The 18775-nt window shown below is 45.6% G+C and overlaps 1 protein-coding gene across 2 annotated transcripts; it reads right to left on the reverse strand.

Moving 5' to 3' along the window:
• Nucleotides 1–13972: 13972 nt before the first annotated feature.
• TSPYL5 (TSPY like 5) lies at nt 13973–17984 on the reverse strand. 2 transcript variants are annotated; one of them, XM_033125701.1, is made up of 2 exons: nt 16937–17984; nt 13973–14804 (listed from the first exon to the last, which is right to left on the reverse strand). In XM_033125701.1, exons 1-2 carry the CDS (start codon nt 17855–17857, stop codon nt 14712–14714), a joined length of 1014 nt encoding a protein of 337 aa, XP_032981592.1. In that variant the 5' UTR covers nt 17858–17984; the 3' UTR covers nt 13973–14711. The 2 variants fall into 2 exon arrangements, with proteins under 2 accessions (XP_032981592.1, XP_032981591.1); XM_033125700.1 differs by having other exon boundaries at nt 15638–17984.
• Nucleotides 17985–18775: the final 791 nt, after the last annotated feature.

An 18775-nucleotide genomic window follows, 5' to 3' on the forward strand; every position in this document is an offset into this window, starting at 1 on the left:
GTTAACAAGGATGAGCCGGAAATGGACTGCTGTTCAGTAGGCACCTATTGTTTTTGCCTGCCCAACATTCATCCCTGCTTCCTCTGGGACTAGCACCATGATTTCTTTTCGTTTGGAAGAATCATCCCTTCCTTGGTGTCAGTCCTTGCAGCTTGGATGGGGCTGACCCTATTCCAGGCTCCAGGACTGGGCATTCACCCCGTTCTCAGCAGTTGGCTATAGTGTGCATAATGACCTAATGCACCAAGAGTCAACCCCAGGACTGTTTTTGGAACTGGAAAGGAACAGTTTTTCTTCATTGGGGTTGCTGAAAGGGTAAGATTTGTGGGTCTAGAGCATCAAGTAGCCGACTTACCACCAGGAGGGAAGAACCTGCCTGAAAATAAATTTAATACAGAGGAAAGAAAAGCTGAGAGGCAGCTGAGGGGCTCACCATCTGAGCCCCTGCATCAAGCCCTATTTGAGGTCCAGATCACCCTTGGATTTTTCAGTAATTTTTATTATATTTTTATTCAGTTCATTTGAGTCTTGTTTTTTATGACTTCCACCTAACTCAGAACTTTTGTCTGTATTTTACAAATAATAAAACTGGAGCTTAGCGAAGGCAAACAACCTACTAAGGTGGCACACACTCAGAGTTTGCACACGAACCAGATATGCTTTATTCCAAGTCTTAGCTGCCATACTCTATAACCTCCCATTATATCCCTTTCCTCAACTCTCTAGGTCCCAGACCTAACTTTGGTAAACATTTAGCAGTCAACCCTTCTGGAACATTCGACATCACGACCACGTACCCCAAACCAGTGACTCTAGCCAGCCTTTCTTAAACTACATTCCACACCCATTGCTCTCTTAGCACTAACTAGAGCTCCAGTTTTGGTTTTGAAGGCCACTGCTTTCAAATGCAGAGCTCAAGTCAGCTATAAGGTGAACATGTTTGTTCTGCAGTGTGCATCTTAGCCTTTTCCTTTAGTCAAGAGACCCACATTTTCCTCAATTCCTTGTTGGCCAGAAGCTACTGGAGCACTGAGGGCTGAGAACTATCCATGGATGACTGTTCGGCAAAACAATCTCTTTTTAGATTGTTGTGAGTCACCATGGCTTCAGCTCAACTAGGGCTGAGGAGCATTTAAAATGCCCAACAGGGTGGGATAAGGTGGCAAAAGCCTTACACCCCACTGTAATTAGAACTGTCCCTGAAAAGAGCCTGCTGGGCATGACTCTGGGCATGACCCTCCCTGATCTTCCCAACCCCCAACTGAGAAGAGGCTGAAACAAATAAGGTAACCTTTTCTAGGAGGATCATATAACAAAACTCCAAAAAAAAAGGTGGGAGGGTGGTCTCCCAAATGGTGATCTTAGCAAAGTCATTGAGTGACAGGGAAAGTTCTCCAGCTGGAAGCCTAAAGAAATGAGAGTTGTATTTTTTATCACCATTTATAATCAAATGACAACTACTCCTAACCAATTTATTACAAAATCAACACATAATTATCAGCAAAGTATGTGTTTGTGTTTAATCTGTTCAAAGGATTACTCTAGGAACCCAAGTCCAGATTGATAAGATTACCTTGAATCAGAGGCCAAATTAAAGTTTTCGCTGCTGCTGTGGCCTTTTGCTGAGCAGTATTCAAATGCCTCTAACGTAACTATTGAAATGAATGTTCATGCTTAATTTGAATATTGCTTAGATCCACAGGGAACCCCCACAAAAGGAAAAGAAAACAACAACATAAAATGTGGACCTTACATAGTAAAGCTACCAGAACTGATACTTAAGTTTATGACTGGTTTAGATCTCTTGTCAAAAAAGCAAATATTTTTTCTAGAAGACTGGCAACATTGTATTTAACACCTAAAAATAATTTTCTTAGCCAAAAATATCCTCAAATCATTGAAAAATTTATGTATTTTCTTTGGAAGGAAATAATAAAAACCAGCAGAGAATACTAAAATAAATCCTGCTGGTTGAAAAGAGTTTAAAGTACTTCCATCCAATTATGTATATGACAAAGAAACACAAAATACTTTCAAGAAGAATCTGCTGAATTGCCCACTGACCCAGAGATATGCTGGCTGTTGTTAAATTTTTGATTCATGTTTTTGTTTAGCTGTTCACTGTTATTTAACTCCTCTAGATTATAAAATACAGATAAGCCTGTATCCTATGGTTCTTTAAACCCACCATAGTGCCTAATTCACACCTGGGATCAGAGAGGTTACTAATCAAGCATGTTACCTAAATCTACAAATAGTGAATGTCCTCAGTTATCCCAAGTATTCCATCCCAGCTCTAGTGGTCACAGAGCCTGATGAGCCCTTGACTTTCGTGTCATGTGGCAAGTCCTACCCAACAGCCATGCTCCCTTCTTCCTTGCAGGCAATGTACCCAGCCCCGGGGAACTACCGTGTTTCCCCGAAAATAAGACTTAGCCGGACAATCAGCTCTAATGCGTCTTTTGGTGCAAAAATTAATATAAGACCTGGCCTTATTTTACAGTAATATAAGACTGGGTCTTATAATATAATAAATAAAATATAATGTAATGTAATATAATATAATGTAATATAATACTGGGTCTTATATTAATTTTTGCTCCAAAAGACACATTACAGCTGATTGTCCAGCTAGGTCTTTCTTTCGGGTAAACACAGTAGTCCTGGTTGGTCTAAGCCAGTCATGGCAGTAACATTTGCCTTTGCCAAGAATTGGTCTAAGACAGGGGTGTCCAAACTGTGGCCCACGGGCCAACTGTGGCCCGCAATCCATTTTTATTGCCCCGCAGCAAATTCCGAAAATATATTTAGTTTACTTAAATAAACCAGGTGAGGCAATACATACTTCACCTCGAGTGAGTGGCCCGGCTATTTGTGTATTTTACCGAATATGGCCCTTAGTGAAAAACGTTGAAAAATGTTTGGACACCCCTGGTCTAAGAGGACACACACACACACACACACACACACACACACACACATACACACACACTCACTTGGCCAATGAGATGAATGAGATGTGAAGGAAGTACACTAAACCTCAGAAAGTGTTTTCTTCCCTGGTAAGAGAGAGAGGGCTGTACAGAAGCCCCTGTTTGCCCCCTGTCGTGAGGGGCGCCCGGCGGGGTCTCTGGTCCCACTCCCCACACAAGAACGCAGGACATGGTGAGGCCAAAAAGGAACACCCACGGAGCCATAGGTAGGGGAGTCATATCTCTATACTCTCACTGGCAGCTGGGTTGGAGAAACAGGAACGAGAAGCAACACAATTCTCAACCCTCACTGTGCCGCTTGCAGACTCAGCCACCATCTTCTTGCTAGCTCCCCCTTTTTCTGCTAGCCCATCCACGGCAGTTATATTCATGGCTAATGGCTCACTGGTTACAGCTGACGGCCAATTAGCCACAGCTGATGGCCATTTGATCACAGTCGATGGCCATTTACTACCTGAGCCAGCACCTTTCTATGTGAGGCCGAGAGCCTGGAAACTGCTTTTTGGGGCTCTGTCCCCACACCCCCTTTCCTACTTTCTATTTTGGACACTGTCTTTGAGACTATGATGCCTGGAACTGAAGCAGTCATCTTGAGACCATGAGACAAGTTTGAAAACAAAAAGTCCTTGCTGAGTCTATGCCAAGGATATTAGAAGAACTAGAATGATGGAAAGAATCTGGAGACTTGATAAAATAACTGAGCAGCTAAACTAATTGTGGATTCACTTGCCTCCAAACTCCTTATTATTGGAACAACAGCAGTCCTTACTCTTAGGCCTTATTTAGTCAGAGTTTCTGTTACTTGCAGCTAAAAGCATTCTAATTGATTCATATCATTCTCATTAAAATTAGGAGTAATTATGTTTCCTTTCTTCTAGGAGGGGCAGTATGGTATAATGAAAATAGGTTTTGTAGCCAGACACTCCCCTCAATCAGAATTCTGGCTGAGTAACCCTGGGCAAGTTTCTTAACTTGCAGAGTTTTGGTATCATTAACTGTAAAATGTAGATAACAAGACTTCATAAGCTTATTATTATAAAAAAATGAAATTAAAAAATTTTTTCCATATAAGTCACTTAGTCTGGTATGCAGTAGGTGCCCAATAAATGTTAACTGCCTTGCTTCCTTTCTCTCCACATCATTCCTGTGTGGAGTAGAAGTTTCAATGAATTTTTATAAATAAGGAAGCATACCCCTATGGAAATGTCAAGAAAATGATTTTCACCGTGTCTTTTATTCGGAGACAAATAGCAGTGATAGGATGTCTATCTGTGTGGGAGGCTGCAGCTCAAAGAACAGCTTACGACCGGCAGGCCTAGCCATGTTGTCTGTACACAAACAAATCCCCTCATTTAGTAGCTGCGATGGCCTTTTGTTGAGCCTTCTGCCATCTGTGACTCAGCCTCTCTATCAAACCGTCAAACCATCTGCTCAGGGCCTCGAGAGAGGCCCCCTTCTTCTGAGCTGCTTCAGGCCAGAAGAGTCTCTGTTCCCCACCAGCTACACACAGCTGAGAGCCTTTAAAATGTGGACTCAACTGCTCAGTGAGCGCACTTGCCCTGCCAGCCTCAAGGTGCTGTGGGCCTGGTGACAAGCAGCAGGCAGTCCACAGGCTGTCCCAAAGCTGATTTGTTGGCCACTGTCACACCCTCCCTGGACACACACCCAGGTGTGCTACCACACACACATACACACTGACAAAAATAAATAAATAAATAAAACCTTGCATACGCACCTCCTCCCTAATAAGAGGGTGCACTGGCAGCCACCCTCTGGAAGCATCTGTAGCCACACACCCTTTTACCTCCCTTCTGAAGTTAGGAGATAATGTTACTCTAACTCACCAACTCATACTGCAAATCCCAGCCTGAGAAACGGCAGAGTAGTGGTTAAGGGCCTCTACCCCAGATCTGGGAATTACAACTTATATAACTGAACAAGTTACCTACACTCTCATGTTCTTTTATCTCATATGGAAAATAAAGATAACAATACAATTGTTGTGATGATGTGGTTAAATGTGCTTAGCATTTTGTTTGGCTTGTGGTATGTGCTCAACAAAATGGTCTCTCCAAGTCCCAATGCATACTTAGGCAGAGACAGCTCGTCCTGCCACAGGACAGCTCCAAGGTATGGCCCATGCTACCTGCCATCTTGACAGGCCATAGCTCATAAGACTAACACTTCCACCAGTCCAAAATATTGGTCAAATACTTCTTATGTCTATGCACTTGGGATTCAACAGTGCACAAAGATCCTTGAGAGCTTATAGTCCAGAGGAAGAAACAAACTCAGAGGCAAAACCATAGACATGAAGAAGAGGAAGCTGTGAGAGGAATAGAGTGAGCAGTGAGGGTGGGAGTATCATTTTATCAGTGAGTCAGATAAACCCACTTGCTGAGAATGACATGTAATTTGTAAGAGCTCAGTGTCCCTCACATAAATGCTAGTTGGATGAATAAATCCTTCCCAAGCCAGAGGGAGCACTGGTGGCAAGATGGGTTTTCAGGGTGGAAGATAAAGTGCTCTCACAATGACACACCAGACCCTACAACCTCACTTCCTTAGGGACAATCTGTTCTGTGATCATAATCTTCTCCACAATGTTACTGAGTTTCAAAGGCCTGGTCTTGCCGCTTTACCCCCCTAAGTGTTCAGAATTTTCTCATAAAGTATCTGGTGACATAGCACTAGGCAATGATGGGCTTTGATGGCCATATTTTCCAATTAATCCTGGAATTTGGGCTATTTACTATTGAAGCTCAAGGTTAAGTTTTCCTTAGATCCACTCACTATGTTCCATTCTGCAGGTTTAATCTTGTCCAGCTTACTTTTCAGTGAAGTAACGGTTCTCAGAATGGAAGATAAAGAGCTCTGGCAATGAGAAAAAAAAAAAATCTCTTTTAGAGATTGTCTTTGTTCTAACCCGATTTTTTGAAGTCGTTTAAATTAAAGGGGCCTCTTAAGAGATCTCAGCCTATATATACATAACCATATATAAAGAGAGAGAAAGATCCCCTGGAAAGTCATTGCCAGAATCCCATCAGCTTTTTCTTGTTTCCGATTATAGACTCGTGTGCCAGGGAAGATTACTAAAGCACAGCATACATGGTACATTTCCAACATCCTTCATTTGCTTCCCTGCTCACTTCCATTTTCCTACTTGACTTCCAATACATTGCAGAGCAATTTGGTGCCATTAAGTTTTTTGCCTGAGGCTTTGTGCAGGTAATAGCTTCCCTCCCCACCATCCTTTAATCCATTTGTACTAGGGTCATGCTTCTCAATGATTTCAATGATTTCTCCTTGAAATCATTCCCATTCTCTACTCCTTGGCACTTGTAATCTCTTTGTAGTTTGTCAGCAATGCTTTCATGAATCTTTAGAGATCATTCATTTGCTCACTTGTTCAGTGCTTAAAGAGTACCTACAATGTGTAAGCCCTGAGTTATGGGAATGTGAAAATGATTAAGACATGTGCTTATTATTCTGCAGCCTCAAGGATCTCAGTCTCTGGTGGGAACAGAGAGTAAACAGACAAGAACAGGTCGCTCTGTTAGGTACTGTGAAGTATGGATGAAATATTATGGAAATAAAAAGAAGGAAGGGACTAATTCAGCCTTGAAAGAGTAATAACTACAGCACAGAACAAGGATATCTGAGCTATATCTGAGCACCTAAGAGGGGCTGAAAGGGCTTTCTCGCTGAGCAAACAGCTTGTGCAAATGTGAGAAGCTCAGTGGGTAACCAGAGATCCAGCAGTGGCTCACAGTGGCTTGAGCACAGGACATGGGGGCATTGGGAGAAAATCGAGGACAAAGTTTAGAGGAGTCTGGTAAAAGTTACTTAGCAGCAAAATGCAGGTCAATTGAGCAGACAAAAGAAAGACAACTGTAATTGATTGTGAAATATTAAATAAAAACCCACAAGCCCACAGTGATAGTAAGGAGACAAGAAGAAAAACGTCCTTATTTAAGACATTAGAGATGATTATTACACCAACTTCTGATGTTGACAATTGGTAATTAAAGGAAACTATACTTTCCAGAAGAAAGTATAGTTCATGGTCAGATGATGAGAGCAAGAAGGAGAATGAATACCAGCTAAAATATGTAAAAGGAATGCCAAGATTAGAAAGTCACTATTTTGTAACCCACAATGAAATAACTGAGTTGGGCAAATATCATCAATGGCTACTGGAAGCTTGGGATCAAAAGTTTAAAGCAACAGGATATTCTCACAGTGACAAAGTACCATCTCAGAGTTTATCAGCTAATTGGAAGGGAAAAACAAATCTTTACAAAGGAGCGATCTACTGTTCACCATCTTATTCAAGACTCAAACTAATACTAGTACAATAGTGGGACAACTTATCATTGTGCCTCCTGAAGTGATGCGTGGTGAAGTATACAGCCTCATTTGTGTAGTATTCTTGCCAAAGGTGTTTCACCCTAGTCCTCAGTTTACAAGAACTACAGGAGACAGAGGAAAAAGTTAAATTACACCAAGAAGAAGCAATCAGACAAATCCAGAACATGGGATATCCTATAATTGGCGTAACTTCTTCAGAAAGTCAATGGGAGAAAAAAGGAAGGGGATTATTTTTGTTTTAAAAAGACTAAAGGGATCACAATTAAATGCAATGCCTGAACATTATTAGATCTTGATTTTAAAACTAATATGATAAGATAATCTCGGGTACAATGGAGAGATCTAAATATGGACTGGATACTGATGATATTTGGGAATTGTAATTTTCTCCAGTCTGATAACTGTCTTGTGATTATGTAGGTAAGTATCCTTTTTTATGAGATGCATGCTGAGTATTTCGGGGTGAAGCATCAAGCAACTTATTTTCAAATGGTTTAGCAATACACACACACACACACACATATAAAAAAGTTAATCATTGAACTTAAATGATAGGTATACAGGTGATCACTATACTTTTCTGTCAACTTTTATTGCATATTTGAAATTTTTCGGAATAATGTTTGAAAGAAAAAAATTGTAGGGTCAGATAATGAAGGGGCTGTTATGAGCTTCTTAGGATTTTGGACCTGTGGGGACAGAGCCCCAAAAAGCAGTTTCCAGGCTCTCGGCCTCACATAGAAAGGTGCTGGCTCAGGTAGTAAATGGCCATCGACTGATCAAATGGCCATCAGCTGTGGCTAGTTGGCCGTCAGCTGTAACCAGTGAGCCATTGGCCATGAATATAACTGCCGTGGCGAGGCTAGCAGGAGAAAGGGGGAGCTAGCAAGAAGATGGTGGCTGAGCCTGCAAGCAGCACAGTGAGGGTCGAGAATTGTGTTGCTCCTGGTTCCTGTGTCTCCAACCCAGCCGCCAGCGAGAGTATAGTGGTGTGACTCCCCTACCTATGGCTCCGTGGGTGTTCCTTTTTGGCCTCACCATGTCCTGCGTTCTTATGTGGGGAGCGGGACCAGAGACCCCTCATGAGACCCCGCCAGACGCCCCGCACGACACTTGGTGAAGTCGGCAGGATCCCCGGCACTACACATGGCGCAGCGAGCAGGGTATGGTGTCGGCCAAAGCTCTCCGAAGGGCAGTGGAGCAGTTTGTGCATATGAACACTCAGTTGCAGGAAGACCAGGAGGAGCAGCTGCCTGAGAGCTGGACCCCGTGGAGGGGTGGGAAGACGTGGATGGTTCCCCAACCAGCAGAGGACGGAGAAAGCGAGGGTCCTTGCAGCCCGGTGGACTGGAAAGTGCTTGCTGAGGCAGCCCGGATGCAGGACTTGTAGTCCCAGGAGGAAAGGCTTGCTGAGTCCTCCGTGGGAGCTGAGGGTGAGGTCAAGGTCATCCCTCACCCTCAGGACAGCCCTGGCGAATGACTATGGACTATGGGGAATTGCCTTCCATCCCTAATTTAATGGACAGCTTGACTATTTGTTTGGGAACATACCACAATGTAGTGGAACTGGTGGATGTTTGCTTTTGTGTCTTGACCGGCCGCCATCGAGAATATGTAAGCACCTTGACTGTGAGCCGCTGTTGTTCCAGCACGGTACCCTGAGAGGCCCAGAGAGAGTGGCAGTGCCCTGAGAGCCCTGGCTGTGTCCAGGAAGCCGGGCTGAGCCCAGAGAGAGTGGCGGTGCCCTGAGAGGCCCTGGCTGTGTCCAGGAAGCCGGGCTGTGCCCAGAGAGAGTGGCCAGAGAGAGTGGCGGTGCCCTGAGAGGCCCTGGCTGTGTCCAGGAAGCCGGGCTGTGCCCAGAGAGAGTGGCGGTGCCCTGAGAGGCCCTGGCTGTGTCCAGGAAGCCGGGCTGTGCCCAGAGAGAGTGGCCAGAGAGAGTGACGGTGCCCTGAGAGGCCCTGGCTGTGTCCAGGAAGCCGGGCTGTGCCCAGAGAGAATGGTGGTACCCTAAGAAGCCCAGGAAGTCTGGCTGTGCCCAGGAGTACTGGTGGTGCCCTGAGAAACCCTGGCTGTGCCCGGGGAGACTGGTGGTACCCTAAGAAGTCCAGGAAGTCTGGCTGTGCCCAGAAGTACTGGTGGTGTCCTGAGAAACCCTGGCTGTGCCTGGGGAGACTGGTGGTACCCTAAGAAGTCCAGAAAGTCTGGCTGTGCCCAGAAGTACTGGTGGTGCCCTGAGAAACCCTGGCTGTGACCAGAGAGCTTGGCTGTGTCCAGGAAATAGCATTCACCTCCAGGCTGCTCGCACAGGGCCCCTCACGGAAGACGCTTGTCGCGTAGATTGTGAGGCGAGAGCCTGTAGGGGTGGAGTGTGGGGACAGAGCCCCAAAAAGCAGTTTCCAGGCTCTCGGCCTCACATAGAAAGGTGCTGGCTCAGGTAGTAAATGGCCATCGACTGATCAAATGGCCATCAGCTGTGGCTAGTTGGCCGTCAGCTGTAACCAGTGAGCCATTGGCCATGAATATAACTGCCGTGGCGAGGCTAGCAGGAGAAAGGGGGAGCTAGCAAGAAGATGGTGGCTGAGCCTGCAAGCAGCACAGTGAGGGTCGAGAATTGTGTTGCTCCTGGTTCCTGTGTCTCCAACCCAGCCGCCAGCGAGAGTATAGTGGTGTGACTCCCCTACCTATGGCTCCGTGGGTGTTCCTTTTTGGCCTAGCTATATCCTGCGTTCTTGTGTGGGGAGTGGGAGCTAAGACCCTGCAGGCCGCCCCGCACGACAGGACCTTACTCCGGAAGGTTTTGAACTGACGATTGACATGATCAAATTTACATTTTAGAAAGATTATTGATGTATTGCATTCAGGCAACTAGCATTTATTGACCACCTACATCAAATGTTAAGTGAACACTGAGCTAGGTGCTATGAGAGACAGGAAAATCAGAAAGGCATTGCCTCGCCAGAAAAGCATTTACCATGTAATAGAGGAGATGAAGCACAAAACACGGAGCACAGGTAGAGTTTGGTCAGAGGTGACTGGGAGCCAGGACGCGGGAAGTGCCTCCACGTATTATGTAGTGTTCCATAACCAACACAGCCGCACATCACCCCAGAAAAGACGAAGCTACAGTGACTAAAGTCCCCATCAACTCTAGACTCTTGATCTCTCCTTATTCCTCGATGGCAGAAACCCACTCCCACAAGAGATGCTGAAAAGTGCTAGATTTCCTTGGAAGGTGGGAGTGTGACCCATTTTTGGACCAAGGGACCTGACTCAGGTCTCCTGAAACCCACCAGTGACTACTGACAAAGATTTTCTTCTCTGATAAGGACAGAGACATGTGAAAAGATCCCCTCCCCCACTCCTGCCTGCCTGCAGCTGAGTGAGGATGTGATGTTTACAGCTGGGAACCATGAGGAGAAAGCCAAGAGAAGAGAAGCAGAGAGGTGGAGTCAGAGCCCTAATACCAATGAGCCACTGAAGCAAGCCTATAACTTCCTATCACGAGACTTCTTGTTGTGGAAGAAAAATTACCTTTTTTCCAAATCATTCATATTTAGATGTTAATACTTATCGGCAAAAACCTCCTCATTCAGCCTCCATCTGCAGTCATATGTGTCTAAAACCAACCCTGACCTTAGCATGAGGCAGTTGAAAGGAAGCCTTAGCTGCCCGTCTGAGTCCTCCATTGAATCAGTCCTGCTGCTAATTGAGCTCTGACAGCAGGCTGCTGTTTGGGATGGTCAATTCTGATTGGCAGTGACTGACTGGTGTGTTGTGCTGAGGCTCCTGGTGCACTGTGAGAGGGTTAAATACAGGCTCTGTGGAAAGAAGTGCCACATACCTGCTTGGGCCTCATGTTCACCCTCACATGTGTGGATGGAGTTTGGAATAAGAAAAGACCTGAGTTTGAGTCCTGGCTCTACTGCTTACTGGTTTTGTGCTTTTGGTCATCATTTAACCTCTTTGAGCCTTATGGGACAGTTGTTATAACTGAGACAATGTAAAATAATGTGCTCTGTAAACCATGAAGTGTCACGCAGCTGGGAGCTATTTTGTCTTATATTTGCCAAACCTCAACTGAGGGTCACATTGATAGGAGACAGAGAGAGGAAGGAATTCAAGGTCCCAGGCTAGGAGAGTCAGTAACTGAACACCTGATCTGGGGTACAGAAGCAGAACTAACCCAAGGTCAGAGTTTCAGGTGAAAGCAAATCAGGAGAAGCGAGCTGTGAGCCTGAATGGTGAAATCCAGTTGGAGAAGATTCCAAAAGAAGTGAAGATGCTGAGGACAAAGAGAAATAGAAACCATAGACTGGATAGACTGGGCTCTCTCTCCCCGCCCCCCACTTTTTTTTGTGTGTGTGCTGTCCCAACACCTGAAGCAGGTGGCCCCACCCATGTGTAACAGCGGCTCTCCAAGACTAAGGATCTCAAGGGGTAAGAGAGCAGAAGGAGTTTCCAAAATCTTCAGAGGGGCAAATAAGGGCAAAGTTCCCTCCTGAGGTGAGGCCACCTCAGGGCAGTGTGCCTCTTTCTGTTGTTGCAAATCAGGGCAATAGACCAGAGAGAGGAAGCTCAAAGTGTAAGGAGGGGCAGTCACAAGTTGACAGACTTCCAGTAAGCTAAGAGAAGCAAGCTCATTTTTTTTTTCTCCACCCTCACCTGTGGCATAGCACAAGCCCACCACACTTCCAAAATAGCCCAGTAAGTAACAAGAAACCAGAAGGCCTTTTGTAATAAAACTCAAATTTGAGAAAAGGGTCGAGGACTCAGCATAACAAGAATTACTCCAAGAAGCCCTCATTCTCCAGGTTATTAAAAGCCTAATTGCCTTGTGGAGTATGATCTAGAGGCCAAAGGATGAAAAGAGGCTTTCATTAACCCCCACTAAAGCACTCACCAACCCCGTGTAGGAAAAAGAAACTGACAATCCCAGGGAAAAGATGAGAAGAGGTTGAAACTTAGGAGGAGGGCAGAATTCAAAAGTGTCCATAACTGTATCTTTAATGCCTAGAGTGGCACATTCAGCAGGCAATGAATGAATGAGCCCATGGGAAGCTGGTGAATCCCAGATCAGATGGGTTCTCCAAGGAACTGAAGAGAAGGGTAAGAAAGGGGGGGCTGGGAAATAGAGGCTCTGCTCCAGGCAAGCAAGTGGGTGAGCTGAGTTGGGCAGAGAGCACTTCCAGATTTGTTACCCCAGTGGACTCTGCATGAATCCTGAGAGCTTCTCAAGCCTGAAGAAGAGGCTGTTCTCCATACCTTTTGTACTCCACATATTGCTAACAGCAGGGCTCTGGGTGTTTAAATGTTTTTTTCGTTGTTTTTTTTTTACTCGAAAACATCAAAATTGGGAGATTCTATATGAAGATCCTGATTCCCCCCATTCCTCTTTGAAGACATAGCAACGCTCGGCTTACATTACCCCCAGGTACACCATCTAGCATTGCAGAACACCCAAATTTACATGTAACCTCCACCTCTTTCCACTGCTCCCATACACACAGGGAGGAAACCAAGAAACTAACCCTGCTGACACCTCCATCTCAGACTTATAGTCTCCCAAACTGAGGAAATAAATATAATACATTTCTATTGTTTAAGCCACCCAGTCTGTGGTACTTTGTTATGGAAACCCTAACAAGTTAATTCATGTCCTTATGAAACAAATTTGGCCTTTATAAATTTAATTATCAACATAGCCCTGAGGCATCTGAAAATAAATTATGTTTAAGTTCATTCAAAATTTGAGCACCTACGTGTCCTGAACACTGCACATTTATTGATTCAAGTCCTTCATCATATAAACCGATTTTATTCTCTTGTCATTTAACAACCCACTTCTAACTTTTTCCACCCATTTTCTGCTGGGCAGCTTTATGTGGCATTTGGTTGTCCTGATGTGGCTGCTGCTTCTTCTGATCAAAGGAAAATGGTCATGCTCCTTGTTATGGACGTGTTATGAACAACATTAGGGTTAGTTCTCGACTCTGCCTAGACATCAGAATCACCTGGGATGTTTTAAAAATAATATACCTAAACCAACCCCTTCCTTCCTACCCCCTCAATTCTGATTTAGTTGGTATTTGTGTGGAACTCCAGCAGTATATTTCTTTAAGCTTCCCAGAGAATTGTAATGTGAAGCCAGGGCTGAGTACCATTCCTCTAGTCTGAGCCGGACTTGAAGATCACCTTCCTTCCTACATTTCACAAAGCACCAGCTCTGGTATCACCTGAAAAGTTTGTTAGAAACGCAGAATCTCAGGTTCCACTCCAACGTACTGAAATCAAAATTCAGTACTTCAACAGGATTTTAACAGGATTCCCCCCACAAATAAGATGTACTAAAAAATTTGAGAAGCACTGGATTTCCACTAGAATCACCCGGAAAGCTTATGAAAAAAAAGACTACCTGGCTTCCTGCCAGAATCACAGAATCTCAATCTCTGGTAAGGGTTTGGAAATCACAATTTTATATATTGTCATACAGCTAGTCGTACAAGGGCCCAAGGCTTAGGAATCCCTCATTGAGGCCAATGCACACACATCCCCTCAACTACCCAGCCTCTAAGTCTTTTTCAAAAATAAAATATAACAGAGATACAGGCTTTTATTTTTTCTTCATGCATGAAAGCTTACAACTATTTATACTCTTTAGGAGCAAAGAAATAATTGCATTATTACCAGGGTGTCAACTTAGCAAGTAAAACAACCAGTTACCGATTATTATTGGGAGGTTATTTTCACAGAACACAGCAACAATTTCTAAATTATTCCAAGACCAGAGCTATATTATGAAACCAGGACAAGCTGAAAACAATTCTAACAGTCACATGAGTCTCCATCTTACACAGGAGCAAAAGACTGATACTCTGGTAAAGGGTCTCAAGTAAGCACCGTATTCTATTGGTCTTCAAAAGAGTTTACAACAGAACAGTCACTCTCTCCTTTTGTGGATGCAGGAATCTCTTTCTGAGACTCCCTGTTAATTCTGAAGACTTCCATTTCTAAGGGCTATCTGTGGAACTTCATTAGTTAACATTAGGAGTGAAAAACAGACCTGATGCAATAATGATAGTGTACCCCACCACTATCACCACCAAAAGGGAGTCCCAATCTCCTAGTCACAGTTGAATTGGCACAGTGTCTTGGACTTTCAATAAACAATACAGGTGGCAAGAGAGAGATACAGATGAAACCAAGTTGATGACAATTAATAAATGACGTAGCTAGGTTATAGGCACAAAGGGTCCAGCAACCATCCTCTTCACTTCTGTGCATGTCTGAAAATGTCCATAGTGAAGAGCAACAAGTTAAAAAAAAAAAAAAAAGGCAGACCTTAAAGTTCTATTTTCCCATTAGGCAAAAATGAGGAATGTGGTACTTAGAGGCAAAATAAGCAGCGTATAGCATTAATCTTCCACATACATAAGGCCATCCCTAGAACAAAAGAAAAAGAATCCAAAATAACATCATTCCATTTTTGGTTTGTTTCTCTTATTTATAAAACACACTAATGATGAAATAGAGATTGGACAAAACTCTGGGCATATCCTGATCTAGACAAAATTTTGGGCATACCCTCTCCTTTTGTGGATGCATTCTGTTACTCTGTATTTGCCTGCAACCCCTTTAATTCTCACATCCCCACCCACAGGAGTCCTTCCACATCACCTCCATCACTGAGATAGGCATATTCTCCCTGAGGCTTCTCAAGCCATTTCCACCTACTTTTCCAGACCCATTCCACACCAAACTTATTTCTGTACTACACTTTTGCTCTAACTCCCTTGCCTAGCACACCCTCTCTACAACTGTGAGTCAAGGCCTCCCCAGTCCTTTGGGATCTCAGAATGAGGTCTTCCATAAGAAAAGGAAAGTTAGGGGGAGGACAAATATAGATACAGCCCTACTTCCCCATCTTCAGGGATGAGAGGGGGAAATAAAACACAAAGCAAGCTTGGGTAGGGAGGGCCCAGCTCAGCTTTTACACCCCAAGGAAATCAGTCTTGGAGATCCAGAAGAGATTCTGCCCACCCTCGTCCCCAAACCCCAGGAGAAAGCCTTGTGATGCCCCACACTGGAGACTTTAAAGGCTATTCCTATGGGTGTTCAAAGGTAGAAGCAAAGAAGGAAAAGTGAGTAAGGATGTATGGAGGTGTGAGATGTAGACACAGGCTCACATTATCAGAATACCTCTTCCCCAGCAACCCCACTATTCCACTGTGGTCATGTGTGAGGAAGGGATAAGGGGAGTTGACAAAAGTACCTACATTCTATGTGTTTCTAGTCCCCACCATCATCTGGAGCCACAGCATGATGACAGTGATCACATGTCCATGCATACCAGTCCACCCATCAGTCTGGCAGCCAATAGCCTTCCTGGAAGGCTATTTGGAGAGTAGGTGTGTGTCTCATACACTGGCAGGAGGCCTGGGTCCACAGGCAGTTCATGAGGTCCTTGTTGAACAGGAAGCCAATTGGGGCCAACAGCAACCTAGACAAAACTCAATGGCCTGATGGTGATGGGGCACAGTGCAGAGCTTGGTGAAGGTTCACCAGTAGAAGGGCCCAGAGGCAGGAAGAGATGCATGATGGTATAGAACACATGGCATACTGCTCTCACCCTTAACCTCATCCATGCACAGCAGTCAAGCGCCATTCTGCTGTATGTCCTACAGGGTAGCATGGACCCCTGGTCAGAGATCCAGTAGGAGGAACCTTGGCCAGTGACCCCAAGTTACTGAACAATCAGTTCTGGTTGATGGCCGTTACCATGTGTACTAGCTTCATTTTGCAGTGGCAACAGAAAATCTTGTCATACATGGCATGCATGACCAGCATGAATATGAAGCCCACCAAGTCAATGGCCCTAAAGGAGCAGAGCTTAAGGATGCATTGGTCCTCTTGGAGAATGACTCATGAGTGTCCATGTTAAAGACAGGTGGGAAAGCCCAGAGCCAACAACAAGGTCCAGGCATGTAGATAAAGGCAGCACACATCTGAAGCATGTGTTCTTAACACATAAACATTAGGTGTGAGATCACACAATATGTGACACTAGTAAAAAAACAAGGCCATGGGAAAGCAAAAAAACATGATCATAAATGTCATATTCTTGTAACTGAAATTCAGATGGGAAAGAATGCACAGTAGTCAACATGAAGAGAGGAGGCAGACAGCCAAACACATGTGGTCAGCCAGGCACTGGTCCACAAGGAGGTAGTAGCAAGACTTGTGCAAGATCAGCTGGATTTGTTTACCCCAGGCTCAGGGGTCTCCACTGGCTGTCTTGCTGGGCCCTGCCTGCCCTCCTTTCCTTTTTCTACACGGGCCCCTTCACTCATAAGGTAGTACTGCAAGGGATTGGGCCACAGTTCCTCATTAATTATCTCGACAATCTTGTCAGACTCAATGGAGCTGTGGTTTGAAAACCACCCAAAGAAGCTACGGCTGTTGTCTGAGTTCCCCTGGCTTAGAGACTGGAGATCGTGCCCTGGGAGCCACTGGATTGGCGTAGACCGAGACACCACCTGACCTGAAGGACCACACCCATATTCCTTGATGAGCACCTTATTTTGAAAATAGGGATTGCGCCCGAAGTAGAACTTGATTTTGTAGCCCAATCTGGCGAGGCCAAGCTCTTCCACCTCTAAGCTGTTCAAGTAGCTGAGTACTTCTTTATCTTGGTTGTTCAGAAAGGATGACAGCTGGGGGTGGTTCTGAAAAGCTTGCCCCCAGAAGCCCGGGATATTCTGGATAAGGAGGTTTCTACGCTCTAGGTGGTGCAGTCGCAACTGCCCAAACTTGCGGGAGAGCCGAAGGTAGGCCCTGTCTGCTTGGGCATTCATTGTCTCCAGCTTCAGCTGGACGGTCTCCAGCGTATCCATGCTGCCATCCGACGCCAGGGGCCCTGAGCCTGCATCCTTTTCCACCTCATTTTCCTCTTCCGCTGGGACGGATATACACTCCCCAGAGGTCCCTTTCTTCGGCTTCCCACCAGCTTTGGCCTGAGACACCTTCCCCATGGTGCTACAGGTTTCTGGGGCCTTCTTCCCAGCAGGCCCACGCCGATTTCCAACGCGGGGGGCATTTTTCGGCGTTCCCACAGTTCCCACGGTTCCTACGAAGACAGTGTCTGTCGCCAGTCGCTCCGAGAGGGACGTGGCCTTTCCCGGGCCGAGCCTGGTCTCAGCCCGCCCCCGATCCCCCGCCGCTCGGGCCCGGAGCGCGAGGCCACAATCCAGAGGGAGCCCGCAGGCAGCCTCTTCCCCCGCGCGGAAGAGCGGCACCGGCGCAGCGGTTTCCAGGCTACCCCAACCCTCGCCAGCCTGCACCTGTGCTGCCGTGGTTTCCTCCTCCAGACTCTGGAACTGGGGAGGATTCGGCTCACGCGGGGCGTCATCAGGAGCTGTGCGGACTCGGGCTTTGGCACGGCCTTTTCCCCGGCTTTTGGCGCGGGAGGACTTTCTACCCCGACTTCGGCCGCTCATGGTGGTAGCCGACGTGACTTCAAAGGCACACTCCAACCCGGTTGCCTGTGGCGCCAGCTCGCGGTCCCAAGTGAGCGGTACTCTCCATGGCAACCACGTCGTCACGACTGTACGACTGTACCGTCCTGCGAGGACGGGCTGCGCCCGGTGATTGGCTCTGCCACCGCAGCTGCGCAGGAGATGACCCTCACATACGCCCTTCTTCCTCTCTCTTCCTAACTCACTTTGCTTTAGAAAGGGATGTGCTTCCCTTTAATTTCTTTTCTTTGGTCTCTGTTGTGCCCTCGGGGGTCTCCAGAACATGTGTAATTCCTCATACAAGACAACCTGAAGGCAGCCCCCCATTATCACGTCTATCTCCCCGTTATCTACTTTCTAAACTAAATATCTTCAGTTCCTTCAATTATTTCCTGTGACATCTATCATGGTGAAACTGCTATTGGCCTCAGTGCCTCATCTTTGAAAGCCTTTGCGGAGGAATTTGCCCTGGTACCTTAACTCCCAGGGCATAAAAAGATGAGTACTATAATGCCAGGCCACAAAGCGATGTGGTACGTGGTGGGATGTTAATAGTAATTATAAAAATAATAGCAGCTAGTATTTTGTGAGTCTCATTATGTATTAGGCACTTTACTACGTAAGTGCTTTATATGCATTATCTCAGTATATTAAGGAGATACTGTTATCATTCTCAGTTTCCACATGAGAAAACTGTGGCCCAGGGACTTCAAGGAACATTTCTGAGATTACACAGTAAGGGATGGAAGCACAGTTCAAACCCAAGCCTACCTTATCTGACTCATAACCTATGCTTCATATATTCACAAGTCCTTTCAGGCCCACTCAGCTGTCAGTTACCTTGCTAGCTCTTGAGAACACAGCCTTGCCTGTTAAACAGGCATCAGCAGAGCACTTCTG

Source organism: Rhinolophus ferrumequinum, chromosome 14, assembly GCF_004115265.2.
Source record: "Rhinolophus ferrumequinum isolate MPI-CBG mRhiFer1 chromosome 14, mRhiFer1_v1.p, whole genome shotgun sequence".
Taxonomy (NCBI): Eukaryota; Metazoa; Chordata; class Mammalia; order Chiroptera; family Rhinolophidae; genus Rhinolophus; species Rhinolophus ferrumequinum.